At 42.5% G+C, this 19,400-nt stretch overlaps 1 protein-coding gene across 1 annotated transcript in view; it reads left to right on the top strand.

Annotated features, from left to right (window-relative positions):
• The window catches only part of FLT1 (fms related tyrosine kinase 1), a 195,665-nt gene that overhangs the window by 135,227 nt on the left and 41,038 nt on the right, over positions 1-19,400 (top strand). The window contains exons 15-16 of the mRNA XM_003913719.5: positions 3,094-3,225; positions 15,358-15,464. Coding sequence (XP_003913768.1) covers positions 3,094-3,225; positions 15,358-15,464 — 239 coding nt within the window. The remainder of the gene's footprint in view (positions 1-3,093; positions 3,226-15,357; positions 15,465-19,400) is intronic.

The raw sequence follows: 19,400 nt of genomic DNA, 5'->3' as shown, positions 1-19,400 counted from the left end.
ATTCCTCTTATCTAACTGTAACTTTGTACCCAGTGACCAATATCTTCTCTTTCTGTATCCAACTCTCCCCACCCCAGCCTCTGGTAGCCATCACTCTACTCTTTACATCTGTGAGTTCAACTTTTTTAGATGCCACATATAGATGAAATCATGCAGCATTTGTCTCTCAGTGCCTGGCTTATTTCGCTCAACATAATGTCCTCTAGGTTCATCCATATTGTCACAAATGACAGAATTTCCTGTTGTTTTTTAAGGCTGTAGTATTCCATTGTGTATATACACCAGATTTTTAAAATCTATTCATCCATTGATGGACACATAGGTTGCCTCCATATCTTGGTTCTTGTGAATAATGCTGCAATAAACATGAGAATGCAGACATCTCTTCAGCATACTGATTTCAATTTCTTTGGATAGATAACCAGTAGTGGGATTGCTAGATCACATAGCAGTTTTCTTTTTAGTTGTTTGAGAGGCTCCATATGGCTTTCCAAAATGGCCGTACTAATTTATAATGCCACCAACTATGTATAAGGGGACCCTTCTCTCCACACCCTCGTCAACACTTGTGATCTTTAATCTTTTTGATAATAGCTAATCTCATAGGTGTGAGGTGCTACCTCATTTGTTTTTTTCTTTTTTTTTTTTTTTTTTGAGACAGAGTCTCACTCTGTCACCTAGGCCAGAGTGCAGTGGCACGATCTTGGCTCACTGCAACCTCTGCCTCCCAAGTTCAAGTGATTCTCCTGCTGCAGCCTCCTGAGTAGTTGGGATTACAGGCATGCGCCACCACACCCCGCTAATTTTTGTATTTTTGGTAGAGATTGGCTTTCATCATGTTGGCCAGGCTGGTCTTAAACTCCTGACCTCAGATGATCCGCCCACCTCGGCCTCCCAAAGTGCTGGGATTACACGCGTGAGCCACTTGCACCTGGCCTCATTTGGTTTTGATTTACATTTCTGTGATTAGAGATGGTGAGTATTTTTTTTTCATATATCTACTGGCCATCTGTCTTCTTTTGAAAAATGTCTATTCAATTTCTTTGCCCATTTTTAAATAGGATTATTGGTTTTCCTGTTATTGAGTAATTTGAGTTCCTTGTATATTTTGGATATTGGCTCCTTATCTGATGTATGATTTGCAAATATTTTTCCCAATCTGTTGGTTGTCTCTTCACTCTATTAATTGTGTCTTTTGCTGTGCAAAAGCTTTTTAGTTTGATGCAATCCCATTTGCCTATTTTTGCTTTCGTTGCCTGTGCTTTTGGGGTCATAGCCAAGAAATCTCTTCCCAGACTAATATCATGGAGTTTTTCCCCCAAATTTTCTTCTAGTAGTTTTATAGTTTCAGGTCTTACATTTAAGTTTTTAATCCATATTGAGTTCATTTTTATATAAGGGATAAGAGAAGGGTCCATTTTCATTTTTCTGTATGTAGATATCCAGTTTTCCCAACACCATTTATTAAGGAGACTATCCTTTCCCCATTGCGTGTTCTTGGCACCTTGTCAAAAATCAATTGACCATAGATCTTTGGGTTGATTTCTGGGCCCTCGCTTATTCCATTGGTTGATGAATCTGTTTTTATAACAGTACCACGCTGTTTTGATTATCATAGCTTTGTAATATTACATTTTCTTTTTTAAAGCTTTCAAATGTTTCTCAAGTTTTCTATATTAAGTACATCTTTCATAATCAGGAGAAATACACAAACTATTTAAACTAACGAAATACAGCCTATAGTCTGGCCAGGCCTGTTTTATCACTATCCTGGAACAATTACTCAATCCTGTTTATTTCTACATCATGCCATTTCTCATGCTTTCCTTTCTCACTTCACCTCTGACAATCTTTCAAACCTCAACTAGAGGCCCACCTCTTCTATGCAGTCTTCCCCAAGTGCACCCTTCCTTACTGATCTCCTTCCCTGTGCCAGACTTTCCACTTAATTAGTTATACTGTGCTACATTCACTCATTCTCATTCATTAAATAGTTTCTATTTGCTGGCTTGTGTGTGTGAGTGTATGTGTTGAGCATGTGAGGGAGAGAGAGAATGTATATGTGTGTGTTTGGTATGAATTAATTTTTCCTTCTCAACAGATACCATGTCTTAGCCTGACCACATCTTAGCCTGCTGTTTTTTTTTGTAACATGAACTGATGGCAGAGTAAATGCTCAACAAACACTTGGTGATAGTACAAGGTATTGAAGCTTCAAGGTCTTGAAGCCTTTCAGGGGTCTGAAAATTCTTGGGGCTCCTTCTACTACACAATGCTCTGTAGTAACCCTTAAGCTTACATTTACTGAGCACTTACTAGGTGCCATGGGCTTGCCATTTATTTTTTCATTTATAGAGTAAGAATTACTTTCATTTTTATCTTAAGATTAAGGAAACTGAAACTTAGAAAGATCAAGTAACTTGCTTAAGTGACAAAGCTTGAAGCGCTAAGGCATGGATTAAAACACAGCCCAGGCAAGTTCGTTATCACTAGGCTATATTGACTCACCAGGCTTTATGACAAATGAAATATTATTTCCTTTGACCCATATGCCACAAATGTGCTTTCAGTCAAACTGCATGCTCTTGGTGAAGTTACTTAACCTCACAGAATCTCAGTTTCCTCGTTTGTAAGAGGAAGACATTGTTAGCTGACAGACTGGTTGTAAATGTCAAGGTACGAAAATGTGTCACATAATGCCGAGCACATAGAGGGCGTTGAGTCAATGATAGTTGTTATTATTAGATATGCTGCCTTCTTGATATCTGCAACTTTCAAGCTGGGCATGGCAGCTGCCTCGCGTTTCTTTCTACAGGGTGGGTGGATCTGCATCTCCGAAGCTGAGGATCACAGCTCTGCTAGGTGGTGAAGGTGCTATTAGAAAGCTTGTTAAAAAAAAAAAAAAAAGAAGGAAAGAAAAGCAAAAGAAAGCCTGGACCCAGAGAAAACAAATAATCAACCCTGCCCCAGGTTCACTAGAGCTCGGATTTCCTTGTCTGAATGCATAATGATAGGAAGAAGGCTGTGTTACAGAAGTAGCTGTTTTTTGTTTGTCATCCAGGCCCACTAATCTAAACATCTCACACTCCTCAGGAATTATTTTAGGACCAGGAAGCAGCACGCTGTTTATTGAAAGAGTCACAGAAGAGGATGAAGGTGTCTATCACTGCAAAGCCACCAACCAGAAGGGCTCCGTGGAAAGTTCAGCATACCTCACTGTTCAAGGTAAACAGCTGCTTAAGAAAGCAACAAGAAATTGGTCAGACATCTATTTCCCTGTTTGTTTAACTTTCCACCTCCCAGTCTCCTGCTGCCCACTCCAGTCTGTTCCTTTCCCTGACCTCCTTCTCCCCTCTCCCTGCCACTCCGGGAAGGGACTGTCTGGTTCTGTCTGGCACAGCAGAAGGTGAAGACACTGGCTGGCCATCCTTGAGAGCCCAAAATCTGAACGCGGTGTCTGTGGGAGAAGTCGTTCCCAGAAGAAAGGAAACCCAGTTCTGACCGTGTGATGATGCCCTGCCACAGAGAGTGGCCAGAGTAGTCCACACCTGTGAGAGAGACGTCCAAGAAGGAAGAAAAGGGAGGGGGTAGGTGAGGAGGGGGAACTCGCACACTTAAAATTGTTCATTTGTTTTCCTTTTCTAATTCCCAGGAGTTAGACATATGCTGCTATTCCAAATGCTTTAATAAGCTGGCTTTTAAAATGAAGTGTGCTGTAATATTTTATCAGAGAGAAGCAACACGTAATCAACAGACCACATTTAAGAAAAATATTCCAAGTGCTTCCTCTTTATAGTCTCAGACAGTTTGCTCAGCAGCAAAATACAAAGAGGCCTAATCCTGCCCTGGCTATGGCCATGTGGCTTACATTTGGAAAACAGTTTCGACCTCAATTTCAATTCTCTAATGCTAAGAATCATCCAAAACATAAAATTTACAACATCATAAAATATCAGATTGGCACCTCTTAGATATAAATATCTATGGCATATTGAGGTTTGACGTGAAAAGATGGAATTTGTTCAGTAGCCTATTTCCAAATGCTAACCAGTCGACTTCAGAATATGCAAGTATTTTGTGGGGAGGAACTAGGAAGAAGGCAATGTAATTCAGTTTTTTTCCCCCTGAAACTTACATTGCTTAAATATTTTAACTCTGAGAATTCAAACCCCTTTAAAACAGAACATCATCTCTATTCTTTTACAAGGAGATGATTTAAAGAGCACCCTGAAAGTCTGAAACTGCTCTGCCACAAATTTATACTTCCAGAAAAACTGAGAGGGTAGCATTCCCCAAATACCTTTAGTAATGGTTTTGTCTCCCAAATAATCCTTGTTCTAAAATATTATGTTCACTTTTCTGTTCGCTCATACAGAAACAGTTTATTAGCATCTCTGTTTAACACCTTCTTCCCCAGATGGCTGCTAATCTGTCTTTTAACAGGCACCCCAGACATACAGCCCTCAGGAATGGCCATGTTGGGCCAGGGAACACAGAGAGCAAGGAGACCTCACTAATCCTCAGAGCAAATGTCATTTCCCCCATATCCTCCCAACAACCCCGTGAGATACACAGAGCAGTGATAAACCTCCAGAGAGGTCTGAACTGACTCAACTAACTCATACAGTCTAGTCATGGCAGACCGGAGGAGAAAACTGAGCTTTTCTCAGACTCCCCTCCCCTCACCCCATGACTGCCTTCCCCTGTGCCCACCCCTCTACCAGGGAATATGGGGCAGCAATGGCTGGACTCTGATGGCCTGGGAGGAGCCTGGGTGTGAAGCAGTGCTGTTTTTGCGTGTTCGTAGTTCTCCCCAAAGTCTTGACTTCCTTCCCTTTTCTGCCAGGTTAATCTGGGTTTCTCAGAAGCCAGTGTGCTTAAAATTGTGCATTTACGACATCTGTGAGTTTCTTCTCCCCACCTTCAGAACCACCACCCTTCTGGTCGCCAGCAGTCTGCTCTGCAGGAGGCCTGCTATTATTCTTTCACTGCTCCAGGCCAGATCAGCAGCACCGGGGGGCCTTCCAGATTGGATTAGAGTCAGTCTTTTGGCCATTGGTGAGCTCGACTTGCCACATAACGCCAAGCATGGCCTCTGTTTGTGATGTTAGTGCATCCTGGAATGTCTTTTGTACAGGCTCCATTCCCTATTCCAGCCAAATCCTTCTTGTGCTCTCAGGCCAGCTGAAATGCTTTCTGCCCTGGACTATCCTCCAGGATGAACAGCTGAGGCAGATACTCATTCTCTGCTCTCTCACTCCCCACTTCTGGAATCATTAGTCAGTACTTATTTTATTCTGCCTTTTATTATTATTTTGGCGTTGATATGCTTCTCTTCCCTACCGAATTATAAACTTTTGAGACAGTACTGTCTGACATATCTTTGTATCCCATACACATGCCCAGCACTTAGCACGAAACATTTATTTAGTACCTTTATGTGCAGGCACTGTGCTGGACACGTGACATACTTAATCCTATTAACCTTGTAAGAATTTGAAGCAGTCAATAGTAGTATCTTCAGTCTACAGATGGGAAGACAGAAGCTCAAAGAAGTTAAATAACTTGCCCAAAGTTGCACAAAGACTACGTGGTGAGGCTGAAACGTGAGTCCATGTAAACCTCAGAATATTTTCACCGTTGCTCCACTCTTCTCATTCCTGAGGTGCCTGAGGAAGTTGTCTGCAAGGACTTAGGATAAAATTGAGCAAAAGCACTCTTCTAGTGATCCTGTTATTTTTATTTTCTCCATTTCTCTTATGTTTACATGCCTCTAGACTTCCTACGCTGATTCCTTTTCTCATTAATGTTATGCTTCTCTGAAAAGTCAGATGTTAAGAATACTGCATTACTGATCATTTCTTTTCTTTTTTTTTTTTTTTTTTTGTATTTTTTTTTTAGTAGAGACGGGGTTTCACCGTGTTAGCCAGGATGGTCTCGATCTCCTGACCTCGTGATCTGCCCATCTTGGCCTCCCAAAGTGCTGGGATTACAGGCTTGAGCCACCGCGCCTGGCCCTACTGATAATTTCTAAACCTTTCTGTTAGCCATATCATTTACTCTTGTGAAAAGTGGAGGTAATTTTCACTTGAATTGCCCATATTGGTTGCCACATATATATAATATATGGCACATATAATGGAATATGTAAACATATATTCCATTCTGTTGTTCATTATTGCCCCCAGCTGCCATGATTTTGAACTCTGTGTCTGCTTGTTGTAGTTTGTTGGCCTTCTCCTTTGCTCTCTTTTGTAAGAGTGATGGCTATGTCCAACCTTTTTTGCTTAAAAATTGTAGTTAGCTGAAAACATGGACTATGTGATTGGCAATCACCCAGCCACACCTGAAATATTGTGCCCATTTATAAAAGAAACAAATAAGTAGAGCTATATCCTGGATAGGAATAGGATAGTGCCAGAAAAGAGGATACTTAGTCCAAAAAAGAGACAACACGAGGGTAACAAGATTGTTGTCTTCAAATACTTAAGGAGCTTTTGGACAGAAGAGGCATGTAACCCATTCTTTGACACACCAGAAAAGATAACTAGAACCAAGCGAAGGGAGATGGTAGTGAAATCTCCAAGAGGCAGGTTTCAAGTCTATATAAGAATATAATTTTGCACAGGAAGAAATTTTGAATGTTAATAGTATGTGGACCTTAGAAAAGCTTGCATGTATGAGTCCGATGCAGTGTCTTGAATGGAAGTAGTTTGGGTTCACTGGATTAAAATTTGATCCTGGGATGCCGTTCACAACAGCTGAATACGGTACCTGCTCAGTAATTTTATAATTGAAATGGGACTCTTCTTCTAGAGTCATTGTTCTTACCACCCTGGTAGCTAAGAAACATTCCCTAGATTTAGACTTTATTTCCTGTTAGATGCATATGGACCCTCACACTGACCTATCTTGTCAAATTGAGTTTAGGAAATGAAACCAAGCGAACAAGTTGTGTCTGTGGCTATGTTTAACAGATTTAAAGAGGTTGGTGAATTAGCCAGGAAGGAAACTGTCTGCTCTTTTTATTTCCTTTGAAAAAGGATTCTTATACCCACAGATAAAACAATGTGTTATTTTTGTATCTGTAAAGGATGAATGAACTGTGGAGTCAAAGTACCTTCTTTAAATAATCACAGGTCTTGTTTGGTTTGGACCTAGCGCCAGCACGAGGACACATGAAGCGCTCAAAGGGGAAATTCCATATCAAAACCGACAACAGAAGTGTTAGTAACCAAAATCATTTCTGAAATTAACATAGCGCTCAATAGCCCTGGAACTCAATGGGGCTGTTACAATTTCATCCAAGGACTTAAGCTATGCTTTATAATTATTATTGCAAATAACCACAATATATATAAGAACATTCTTTTTTTATTTTTTTATTTTATTTTATTTTATTTTTTGAGACACAGTCTTGCTCTGTCAGCCAGGCTGGAGTGCAGTGGCACGATCCCGGCTCATTGCAACCTCTGCCTCCCGAGCTCAAGCAATTCTTCTGCGTCAGCCTCCCGAGTAGCTGGGATTACAGGCGTGTGCCACCACGCCTGGCTAATTTTTGTATTTTTAGTAGAGACAGGGTTTCACCATATTGGCCAGGCTGGTCTCGAACTCCTGACCTCAGGTAATCCACCCACCCCCACCTCCCAAACTGCTGGGATTACAGACGTGAGCCATTGCGCCCCGCCAAGAACATTCTTATATCAGATTCAGGCCTTACTATATTTCAGTATCATTTATAAGTATATAGGAGAAGACAACTTGAAGAAGAACAACTATCATTTTAAGCATTTTTTAAAGATGATTGACAGATACAAAAATCACAAAAGCACAAAAGGACTATGTCAGGGTCCTGCAGTCTAAATGCTGGTCATGGCATTAGAGGCTGATATGCAAACGATTGCACGTTGTCACTTGCTTGAGAAAGGACTCATCCAGTAGAAAGTAGACACTATGTTCCCTAATAAATTAAATTCCAAAAGTCAAGAATAGAAAAAACTGAAAACAATATGGCCGTGGGTCTTCAGTCACTCCTTTGTATTGTCCTTGGCCAGCTATCAGTTTTCGGTTCTCCATTTTGACCTTCCTCTGATCCCTGACTGACCTCCTTCCACGTTAGCTCCTCTCTTCCTGAATCCTGCCCCCAAATTCACTCCTATGACTATCCTGGCAGTGAGAAAGGATGTGATAAACTAATTCGCATGAATATGTTGGGGATTGATGTTACGCCTCTCATGGGTGTTGGCTATTTAGAAAGGTTTCCTGAGGAGAGAGCAGTGCTCAGAACAGAGATGAACCAGCTGGCAATAATGCCAATAGGAGGGCTGAGGGACAGGGATACACATGCCTTTATACTTCACATCTAACCAGTGACATAAAGCTGGCCTTGATCAAGAAGAATTAAAAAAAAAAAAAAAATGGTGATGGAATTCAGTTAGGCTGATTTGAGGTCTTTGTAGAGAGTTCTTGAGGCAAAATAATTCAAACTCAAAAGATATTCATCTTAATTCCTTCTGTAGAAACTAGACTGGCATAAAACTGCATCAGGTATTATAGAAGTGGGTGTTAGGCCTAGGGAACTTGGTGCTGGGCTCTTTGAGGGCCTGGGACCATGTAATTAATATCTTGCACTTATAGAACATGAAGTGCACTATTTTATGCACATCCATAATCCTACTTAAGTTTTGCAATAATCCTACAGGTACAAGGAAGTACAGTTAGTTAAAAGTGAGAATCTAGGCACAAAAAGGTTAAGTGACTTGTCCAGAGTTACACAGCTAGGAAATGGCAGAGCTGAGAATTGGAACCATGTTCAACCATCCTGCTCTACTGCATCTCAACTCTAAGGTAGCACAGCACGGTGGTTAAAAAGACCCACTCTAAAGCCAGATGCCTCACTCTTCATGAGCTGCATAACCTTTGCCAAGTTCCTTACCTTCCTGGTGCTTCCAGTCTCTCGTTGTAAAATGGGCATGCTAATGATGGTATACCAGTCTTTATAGGGTTGTTGTAAGGATTAACACATTTAAAACAGCATCTGGCATATAATAAAAATTTTGTAACTGTCAGCTAACATTACCATTTGTTAATACGATATACCAAATTGCATTTCAACAGAAGTTATACTTTTCCTGGACTCAACTAGTAGGTCACTTAAAAGGTGTTCTAAGCCACAGAATTCCTGTTTTACTTAAGGATTTAACTTGTGAAAAAAGAAATGTGTTCCAGAACTAATGTCACATAACAGCAATTTAAATATCCTTACTTAAAAGTACTCTTGAAAATGTACTTGAAATTTAATGGGAATACAGCATTTCCATACATCACTGTCCTTTGGAGTAGTTCCAAATTGGTGTACATAGATTCCTAAAAAACTTCATCAACAGTAACAAAGGTCTGCAGGCCTATTTTAACATTTCAATAGGCTCTAGAGAAACCACATTGTAAGGTTACTTGGATTATGATGACTGGGTTTTAGATAGAAGGAGATGACACTGGTTGAGTGACTCGTGTTGCTCAGGGATCTTGAGAGTCAGGTCAAAGTGCATCTGAGTAATTTTCTTTTCATCCATACCTAAATCTTTATGGAGACTTCATCTGAGTCAGTGCTGGAGACTCAAAGCGAACAAGAAACATGTCCTTCTCTTGAGGTCCTAATAGGTTAATGGGCAATAAACCCACATAAGTAGTTACTCAAATTATAATAACAATAGAACCAGAGAATAACATCTAAACTAACCTCTAGGGTCAGGCAAATTTCTCAGGGAAGTGGTGGACCAGTTGTTTGCAGAAATTGATTAAGTACTTAGGTCCAAATCTGATTTGTTTCAGAAAGAAAAGGCAAATTGTATTAAATAATACATGCCATGTGTTTGGATGGAAAAAAAAAAAAAGATACCCTGCACTTGAGGTCCAAAAAGTGATATGGAAAAAAAAAAAGAAAAGGGTTGGGGTAAGGGGTGTAGATGGAGAAACAGCGAGTATGGGAGAGCGAGAGAGGGAGGGAGGGAGAGAGAGAAGGGAAAGAAGGAAGGAAGGAGGGGAGGAAGGAAGGAAAGAAGGGAGGGAGGGAGGAAAGGAAGGCAGGCTTGCTTCAAAATGATAGCTAACACTAGGTTTACACAATTCACGTGTGAGGAAGGGGCTGTTATCTCTACTTTGTAAGGATGAGGAAACTGGGGCACAGAGTACCTGCCCTTTCCTGATGAAACCTGTGTTCGGTCCCTAAGTGAAGGCAGGCCCTGGGCCAAGGTGCTCTTGTCTGGTCTTTCGCTTGGGGTGTTTCCTTAACTCCTTGGGAAACTGGTTATATTGCATGAGCTGAGCTGGCTGGCTCTGCTGCCTACCCATTCATGTGGTCTGATGCCACACAGTGCCATACGTCAGGGCTGGTGTGATGCCGCCAGACCATGCAGCCCAGGCCGTGTGTACAGAGAGCTACTGTTGCTATCAGGAAAGCTCAGGACACTGTGCAGCTGCAGAGACTTCAGGCAAGATACATACCCCTTCAGAACTCAGACCATCCCTGGTGTGGCATCTCCCCTCCCTATTCCAAAAGGGATGGTATAAAGCTTGGGAGAGTAATTGACGTGGAATGCTCTGTGCAACCAGGTCAACTGTCTGTCATAGATAGTTATCATACACTCTTTAAATTGGCTATATTCTTGTCAGTATCCCAAATAAAAGTAACCTTGTATTGTGTCCTGATGCTGGCCTTTCACACACATCATGTGGGAGCCATGTCCCTGAGACCCAGTGCTAACTCCTAGTTACTGTCAAATCCCACCCACATTTCCCTGGCCTCTTTCCCCTCCTATGTGCAGCTGGGTTATCTCATGCACTTAGCTCATCAGCTGTCACCAGCAAGTTGAAGCTGGGTTTAATCAGGCCAGTGTGTGGATGTCTGACTGCTGAAAAAACACCTAAGGGTTCACTGCAGTCAGTCACCCAGCATAAGACTGTCCTAACAGTCGCTTTTCAAACAGAGATAGAGACTGAGCCATCAAATGTAATAGAGCATTGATATTACAGCACATACTGTAAAATTCTAATATTTTTCAATAAGCAGTACTGAGCATTATTAATATTAAATAGATCTTTCCTTCTTGATAAATGGTCATCTTGAGGATGTTTTTTAATGGGCTGATTCCTTAAATGTGTAAGTGTTTGCACACAAACACATTTGGTCCCACTGAAATGAATTTTGCTTGAGTAAGGACTGTGGAATTAGACTTTGGGGATCAGCTTCCTGTCCCACAGAATGCAGTGGGAAAGTTCCCACAATCAAGGGGGCCTCTCTTAGTGCATTCCATGCGGGAAGCATCTGCAGAGGTTTTATGCAGACAGTGCAATGTCTCAAGATGCTATCAGCATCTCCGACAGCCAAAGGCCACTGTGTCCTGAGAGGATCCCAATCCCAATCAAATTCCACAAAACTTATTTGCAGCATAAGCAAGAATGTGTGTGCATGTGTGCGCGTGTGTGTGTGTGTGTGCAGCAAGGCCGCATTAAACCTCACTCACTGTGGAGAAAGAAACCAAACTCTCATGAACTTGAGCTTACAATCTTCCCATTGTGAGGATGTGTACTGAGAGAAAAGGTTATCATACTGAGAAATTTCTTTAAGGAAGTTATTTTCAATCAACCCCATGAGGTTCAGGGAAACTTAAGCACAGCTGACAAAGCAGCAAATAAGCCAATTCATTCATTTGACCACTATTTTCAGGATGTCTACTATATGCCAGGCACTGTTCTGAACCCCGGGGATGTAGCAGTGAACAAGAGAACCATAGCCCTACATTCTGCTGCTTCACTCAGAATTTATAACACGCTCATCAGTTCATATTTGAATACCAGACTGTGAGAGCTCCAACCATGCCCTTTCTCTTCTCACTGTATACTGGCACCTAGAACATATCTGCAACAGAGGTGGTGGTCTGTATGTTTTATGAAGTAATACACAGGAACAAAGATGTGACCCTAAACTCTTTTTTTTTTTTTTTTTTTTTTTTGAGATGGAGTCTTGCTCTGTAGCTCAGGCTGGAGTACAGTGGCACAGTGGCACGATCTCAGCTCACTGCAACCTCCGCCTCCCAGGTTCAAGCAATTCCCCTGCCTCAGCCTCCTGAGTAGCTGGGATTACAGGCGCCTGCCACCACATCCAGCTAATTTTTTGTACTTTTAGTAGAGATGGGGTTTCACTGTATTAGCCAGGATGGTCTCGATCTCTTGACCTCATGATCTGCCCGCCTCGGGCTCCCAAAGTGCTGGGATTACAGGCGTGAGCCACCGCGCCTGGCCCCTAAACTCTTTAAAACCCTCATGAAATTCTTTAGAGATAGGTAAAGCAAAACATATATATATTTATTTATTCACCCAACCTGATGAGTAGGGTGAATAAGTTATGGACTCAGTCGACAGGAAGCACACATTTTGGCAGAGAAATAGCAAAAGCCAAAGCATGAAGTTCAGAAGGGTTGGTGTATTTCAGAAACTGTAAGAACTGTGGCATGACTGAAGCAAGTGGGAGGACAGCAGGAGATGAAGCTGAAAAGAGGCAAGGTTGGGCATAAAGGATTTAAGGATTTGGACTTCTATCCTGACGGTGATAGGGAACAGACAATGGAATTTAGACAGAGGAGTAATAGGATTTTAAATTGGTGATTTGGCAAGATCACTCTGGCTGCAGAGGTGGAGGACAGACTGGAGGGAGCCATGGCCAATGAGGTAGTCCTGGTGAGAACTGATAAGGCCTTATTTTAGGCAGTCACAGCTGGGTAGGAGAGCTGATAATTTAATGATCCAAGGAAGTAGAATGGGCAGGACTTCGTGATGGGCTGGATGGAGAGAAAATATCAGTTTCCACTCCAGACTAAAAGATAACTTTGTGGCGGGGACTGTGGCCAATAGGAAGTGATTAATCTGAGCTTGTAAAGGCTGGAAGGATCAGAGAGGAGGAAGTGGCATACTCTTGGAAGCTTAGTGGTTAAGCATGTGCAGTCAGATTATCTGGGTTAAAATCACAGTTCCACCACTTGCAGGCTGTGTGACTTTGGGCAAGAGGCTTAATCTGTCTCTGTCTCAATTTCCTCATTCATACAACGGGAATAATCTAGCTTGTAGGATTTTTGTGAGTCTTTGGTGACAATCAATACATGTCGGTCCTTAGAAAAGTCCCTAGAATAGAAAGCACTCAATAAGGGCCAATGAGTTAGTTATTCTCAGGTTTCCAGCTTGTGTATTTGCTACGATTTGGGCAGGAAACCTTGGCTCCAACTGCCTGAAGCCTTTAGATCAAACCCATCACACAGATGCTGAGAAACCCCTATGGTCTGGTCCTGTCCTGTATCTTGTATTATACTTCCCTATCTTTTCACAGGTCTGGGTCTTTTGTCTTGTTTTGGTTTTGAGACGAGTCTCACTCTATCAGCCAGGATGGAGTGCAGTGGCGCGATCTCAGCTCACTCTAACCTCTGCCTCCTGGGTTCAAAGTGATTCTCCTGCCTCAGCCTGTCGAGTGGCTGGGAACTACAGGTGCGCCCCACCCCCACCACACCCGGCTAATTTTCTTTTTGTATTTTTAGTAGAGATGGGGTTTCACCATGTTGGCCAGGCTGGTTTTGAACTCCTGACCTCAGGTGATCTGCCCATCTCAGCCTCCCAAAGTGCTAGGATTACAGTCGTGCGCCATCGCACTTGGCCAGGTCTGGGTCTTCACTCATACTGTTTCCTCTGCCTATAATACCCTCCCCTGCCTTCATCTCTGTGGATTAAAATTCATTTCAAATGCCACCTCTTCAAAAAAGTATTATTACATTACTATTAGATAGTAGTATATATTAGATTCCCTCAACCACCAAATCTTTTAAAATCTAATTTCTTTGTATTTGCCTTAAGTCTCTTGGTTAGGTTTGAATGGGCTCCTTGAGAGTGGCAACCGTCCCTCATTAATCTTTCTATCTCCTCCAGCCCCTAACCTTGCCTCTAGTACAACTCAATACATCTTTGTTGCATTGAAACAAAAAGCCCCGAAGATGAAGTGCTCATGTATGAAATTGGAGTATTACTGCCACCGATTTCATAGGGTAGTTTTGCATGCTTGGAATATAATAAGTGCTCAGCAAATTAGATCGTCATCCACATCATTATTTCTAAAAAGAAAGTTTCACTTGTCCTTTGCCCTCCTTAATATAAACATCTATCTGTCTGTCTCTCCCTCTTTCTCTCCCTCTCCCTTTTGAGACAGGGTCTTGCTCTGTTGCCCAAGCGGGAGTGCAGTGGCACAATCATAGCTCGCTCACTTCAGCCTTAAACACCTGGGCTCAAGTGATCCTCTTGCCTCAGCCTCCAGAGTAGCTGGGATTACACGTGTGTGCTACCACATCTTTTTTTTTTTGTTTGCTTGTTTTAAGAGAAGGAGTCTTGCTATGTTGCCCAGGGCTCAAGCAGTCTTCCTGCCTTAGCCTCCCAAACTGCTGGGATTACAGATGCGAGCCACCACGCCCAGCCACTTCTGTCTCATTAGAATTAAGTTAAAGGATAAAGGCATTACTTTAGAATTCCTGGGAAGTTGCTCACAAGAATCAATACTGTTCTGGTCCATGGAGGCATGTCTTTACAAATTCCGGAGCTCCCTCTCTGGGGGCATGACTTGAATACTTTAAGTCTTTTCTTTTGGTCTTGGAGGAATAGTGCACAGCTTTTGATCTCTGTGATTCTGATAGAGAAGGTGACTGGGAAGGATTCAGGTCCAGCAATTGCCTCTTCTATCTCAGGCCCCCCAGTCTGGCTGATGAAGTCAGAAACAGAGCCCTAGACACAGGGAGTGGGATGTGGGCACTTGGGCTGGCTGTTCCAAAGGGAGCAAACAGGCAACTGTGGCAGTCCCGGATTTATTTTTATTTTTAAAACCTACTTTGAAGAATTTTGTGAGTCCCAAAGGAGCCCTTTTATGTCATTATTTTGTCTTTTTCTTTAGAGTTTCCTCTAAAACTCATTAGGGAGATTTAACATATTCCAGATTTAGCACTTTAATGGGCTTTTGTTCCTGCCTTAATTTTTTCCCATTTTTAATTTCTCCTCTGATTTTTACTTAGCTATTTCTGGAATTACAAAGTTTGCGAAGTTGACAGCAAAATTTCTGGAAAGCCTTTTCTATGTGAGTTCATTATGTGAGTTCATGTATATTGTCTGGCTCAGTAGGTAAGAGATCTGTCCCAGAGACTGATTTTGTGGCAGCAGATTGGGTTCGCTATGATAAACCATTTAGGGAAACTGAGCCTCTTTTATAAAACCACAAAGATTCTGAGTTTGGGAGGGTTTTTTTTGCACCACTATTGTGATTTTTTTTCTCTCCAGGAACCTCGGACAAGTCTAATCTGGAGCTGATCACTCTAACATGCACCTGTGTGGCTGCGACTCTCTTCTGGCTCCTATTAACCCTCTTTATCCGAAAAATGAAAAGGGTAAGAACATAGATGATGCTCTATGCTCCTTTTTACATATATTATAAAATGCCTGATCTGATGTCTAGAGTAGGCAAACAAACGTTGGACCCTCTTTCTCTCCCTTTCCTCTCATTCCTGTTTCTGACCTGGTGAACACAGAAAGAAAATAAATCATCAGACTATCTCTAATCACAAGGTGGGGTGTTCAACAGAAAAGCCATAACAATGAACTGATGAATACTTCTCAGGGACAGAAGGTATTTTTGATATAAAATATGTTAATAGAGTCTTTAAAGTCAACGTGGGACCTGTGAAACCTTTATTTCCTAACCCTCACTCTCTGCTAAGAAATAAAAAGGAGGCTGGGCATGGTGGTACATGACTGTAATCCCAGCACTTTGGGAGCCGAGGAAGGAGGATCGCTTGAGGCCAAGAGTTCAAGACCAACCTGTCGAACATAGTGAGACCCTGACTTTACAAAAAATTTTAAAACTTAGGCAGGTATGGTGGTGCACACCTGTAGTCCCAGCTACTCCGGAGGCTGAGGTGGGAAAATCACTTTAGCCTGGGAGGTCAAGTGAGCAGTGAGTCATACGCCACTGCACTCCAGCCTGAGGGACAGAGTGAGACCCTGTCTCAAAAAAAAAAGGAAAGGCCCACCTTTGACTTCTCTCATAACATACTGGAAGTAAAAATAAGTGAACTCTTGTTCTATACTCTCTCAGTCACACCACAAAATTAAGTTCTTTAGAGTGTGAGGTCCAGGTTGACATTCAGGACATCGGATTTCTGTACTTAGGTCTGCAATATGATCTGCTTCTCTGAAATCCAGTGGGAAAAGAGCTTACATTCATTCATTCATTCATTCATTCATTCATGCTTCAAATATTTACTGCATACCCACTCAGTGCAGCATGCCAGGCCCTGTGCAAGGCCCTCTGGTGACAGTGGGGCAGATGCTGGAATGAGCAGTCAGGGGAGATTGACTTCAATCAGTCACACAAATGTCAAACTGCAACTCTGAATTAACTGAAAGAGTGGCTGCCTAAAAGATGTGTAAGAGGAGTGTTAAGGTAAGGAAGAGAGGAAGGAGTGTTGTAGGCAGAGGGAAGAGCATTTAGGAGGCTGGGCAGGGGAGGAGGAACACGGTAAGAAGGAGAGACTGACAGAAGGCCAGGGCTACAGTGTGGAGAACAGGAGGAACAAGGTATGAAGTAAGGCTGCCAAGGAATGGAAAGGGAAGGCGGCAAGGCCTGGCCAGGCAGGGTCTTGTAGGCCATGGTGAGGAATTTGGTCCGTATTCTAAAAGCAATGGGAAGCCTTGGGGAAGAAAGGTATGTTAGGCTAAGGAAGGGATGGGGGAGTGGGGTGCCTAGTGTGACAGATACATGTCTGGAAAAATTATTTTGGCTACTGTGAGAAGAATGGACTGGGGGTTGTGGGGGGAAGAATGAATAGAGAGGCACCTGGTAGAAGACTTCATAGCAGTCCAGGTAAGAAATTATGGTGGCTGCCGGACATGGTGGCTCATGCCTCTAATCCCAGCACTTTGGGAAGCCAAGGTGGGTGGATCCAAGATCAGGAGATCAAAACCATCCTGGCTAACAGGGTGAAACCTCGTCTCTACTAGAAATACAACAAATTAGCCGGGCGTGGTGGCAGGTGCCTGTAGTCCCAGCTACTTTGGAGGCTGAGACAGGAGAATGGCGTGAACCCGGGAGGCAGAGCTTACAGTGAGCCGAGATCACACCACTGTACTCCAGCCTGGGCAACAGAGTGAGACTCCATCTCAAAAAAGAAAAGAAAAGAAAAGAAATTATGGTGGCAGGCTGGGCGTGGTGGCTCACACCTGTAATCCGAGCACTTTGGGACACCCGGCACTCAGGGTAGATCACCTGAGGTCAGAAGTTCGAGACCAGCCTGGCCAACATGGTGAAAACCTGTCTCTACTAAAAATACAAAAAATTAGCCTGGCATGGTGGCAGGCGCCTGTAATCTCAGTTACTTAGGAGGCTGAGGCAGGAGAGTGGTTTGGACCCAGGAGACGGAGGTTGCAGTGAGCCAAGATCACCCCATTGCCCTCCTGCCTGGGCAACAAGAGTGAAACTCCATCTCAAAAAAAAAAAAGAAAAGAAAAGAAAAGAAAGAAAGTATAGTCGTGGCCAGGCGCAGTGGCTCACGCCTGTAATCCTAATCCCAACAGTTTGGGAGGCCGAGGTGGGTGCATCACCTGAGGTCAGGAGTTCACTGCATTCCAGCCTGGGTGACACAGTGAGACTCTGTCTCAAAAAAAAACAAAGAGAAAAGAAGGAACGAAATTATGGTGCCTCTGACTAAATGATTAGAGTCAAGGGATATTTGGGAAGTAGGACTCGATCAGAAGGCCTCCTCAATTTCTAGAGATTAGCCCTTATTAATATGCCAGGTCTTATGGGAAGCTCTTATGTATTATGTCAATAAATTATTCCAAAAATATGAAAAGGTAAATATATTATTATTCCAATTTTATAGAGAGGGCAACTGAGGCTCAGCAAGATGAAGTTAACTGATCCAAAGTCACTATGGTTGGACCTTAGTTTTGAACCCAGGCTATTTGACCTTAGATTTGATATTTACAACCAATAAGATATACTTTATAGTGCTGGTATGAGAGACAAAGCCAGCAGCCATCCTCTATGGTAAATGTTTAACATCAGGCTTTTGCCATTTGGAGTGACTGATTTTGAGACATGACAACTAAGTCCACTGCTTGAGAAGGAAACAAAGATCACACAATAGTTTTGAAAGGGGAGATACACCATATAGGGAAATACATCTAACAGAAGCAAAACTTGCCAAATCTGCAAGGGAGGTACAAAGGCTATAGGAGTTCAAAGGAGGAGAAGGGGAGAAAAAACTTCCGAGAAAGCAAGGCTTGAGACAGACTTTGAAGGCTGTAGCTGGAAGGAAAGAAGCAGAAAAACAGCCCGCCCTAGTCCTTCCTACTCCCCAGAGCGGGGAAGTAGTCTGGTTACTTAGCATAGAGGAGCACAGGAGAAATAAAACTGGAAAGGGGCTGGGCACGGTGGCTCACGCCTGTAATCCCAGAACTTTGGGAGCCTGAGGCGGGCAGATCACTTGAGGTCAGGAGTTTGAGACCAGCCTGGCCAACATGGTAAAACCCCGTCTCTACCAAAAATACAAAAATTAGCTGGGCGTGGTGGCAGGCGCCTATAATCCCAGCTACTCGGGAGGCTGAGGCAGGAGAATCACATGAACCCAGGAGGCAGAAGTTCCAGTGAGCCGAGATCATACCAACTGCACTCCAGCCTGGGCAACAAGAGCGAGACTCCATCTAAAAAAAATAAAAAATAACAAAAATAAAACTGAAAAGGTACGTTGGGACTAGATTGAAGAGGTCCCTTCTATTTCTAAAATTCTGTGAAATTTTGATGTCAATAAGAAAGAATGAGAGCAAGAGATCATTATCTCAAAAACAGAATGCCTATAAAATTTGAAAGGGATTAGGAGAGGCAAAAAGGAACAAGACATCCAAAAATATTTCTACGTGGTTCCTCTAACGAAAATGTAAATTCCTCATTGATAAAGACGGCATTTTATCTTTTTATCCTCACCTTGCATAATTATAGCTAACATTTATTGTTATAATTATAGCTAACATTCATTGTTGCTTACTGCATACCAGGCCCTGCTCTTAATAGCCTTCAAATGATTATTTCATTTGATATTCACAACAACCCTATGAGATAAGTACCATTATTATAGATAAGAAAACTAAAGTTAGAGGGCTGCTTGCCCACAGTTATGTGTGTGGGTGGGCAGAAGTTGACCTGTGATTCAAACCCAGGTATTCGGCCCCCATGCTTGGGCTTTGAAGCAGTTAGCTGTGCAGCCTCCATGCCAAGCACCTAGTAGCTGCTCAGTGTTAATGTCAATTGAAAGAATAAATATTTG

This window comes from Papio anubis, chromosome 15 (genome assembly GCF_008728515.1).
Source record: "Papio anubis isolate 15944 chromosome 15, Panubis1.0, whole genome shotgun sequence".
In the NCBI taxonomy this organism is placed as follows: domain Eukaryota; kingdom Metazoa; phylum Chordata; class Mammalia; order Primates; family Cercopithecidae; genus Papio; species Papio anubis.
Note: the sequence above shows the minus strand (reverse complement) of the source record. Positions and strands in the feature narration are given on the sequence as shown.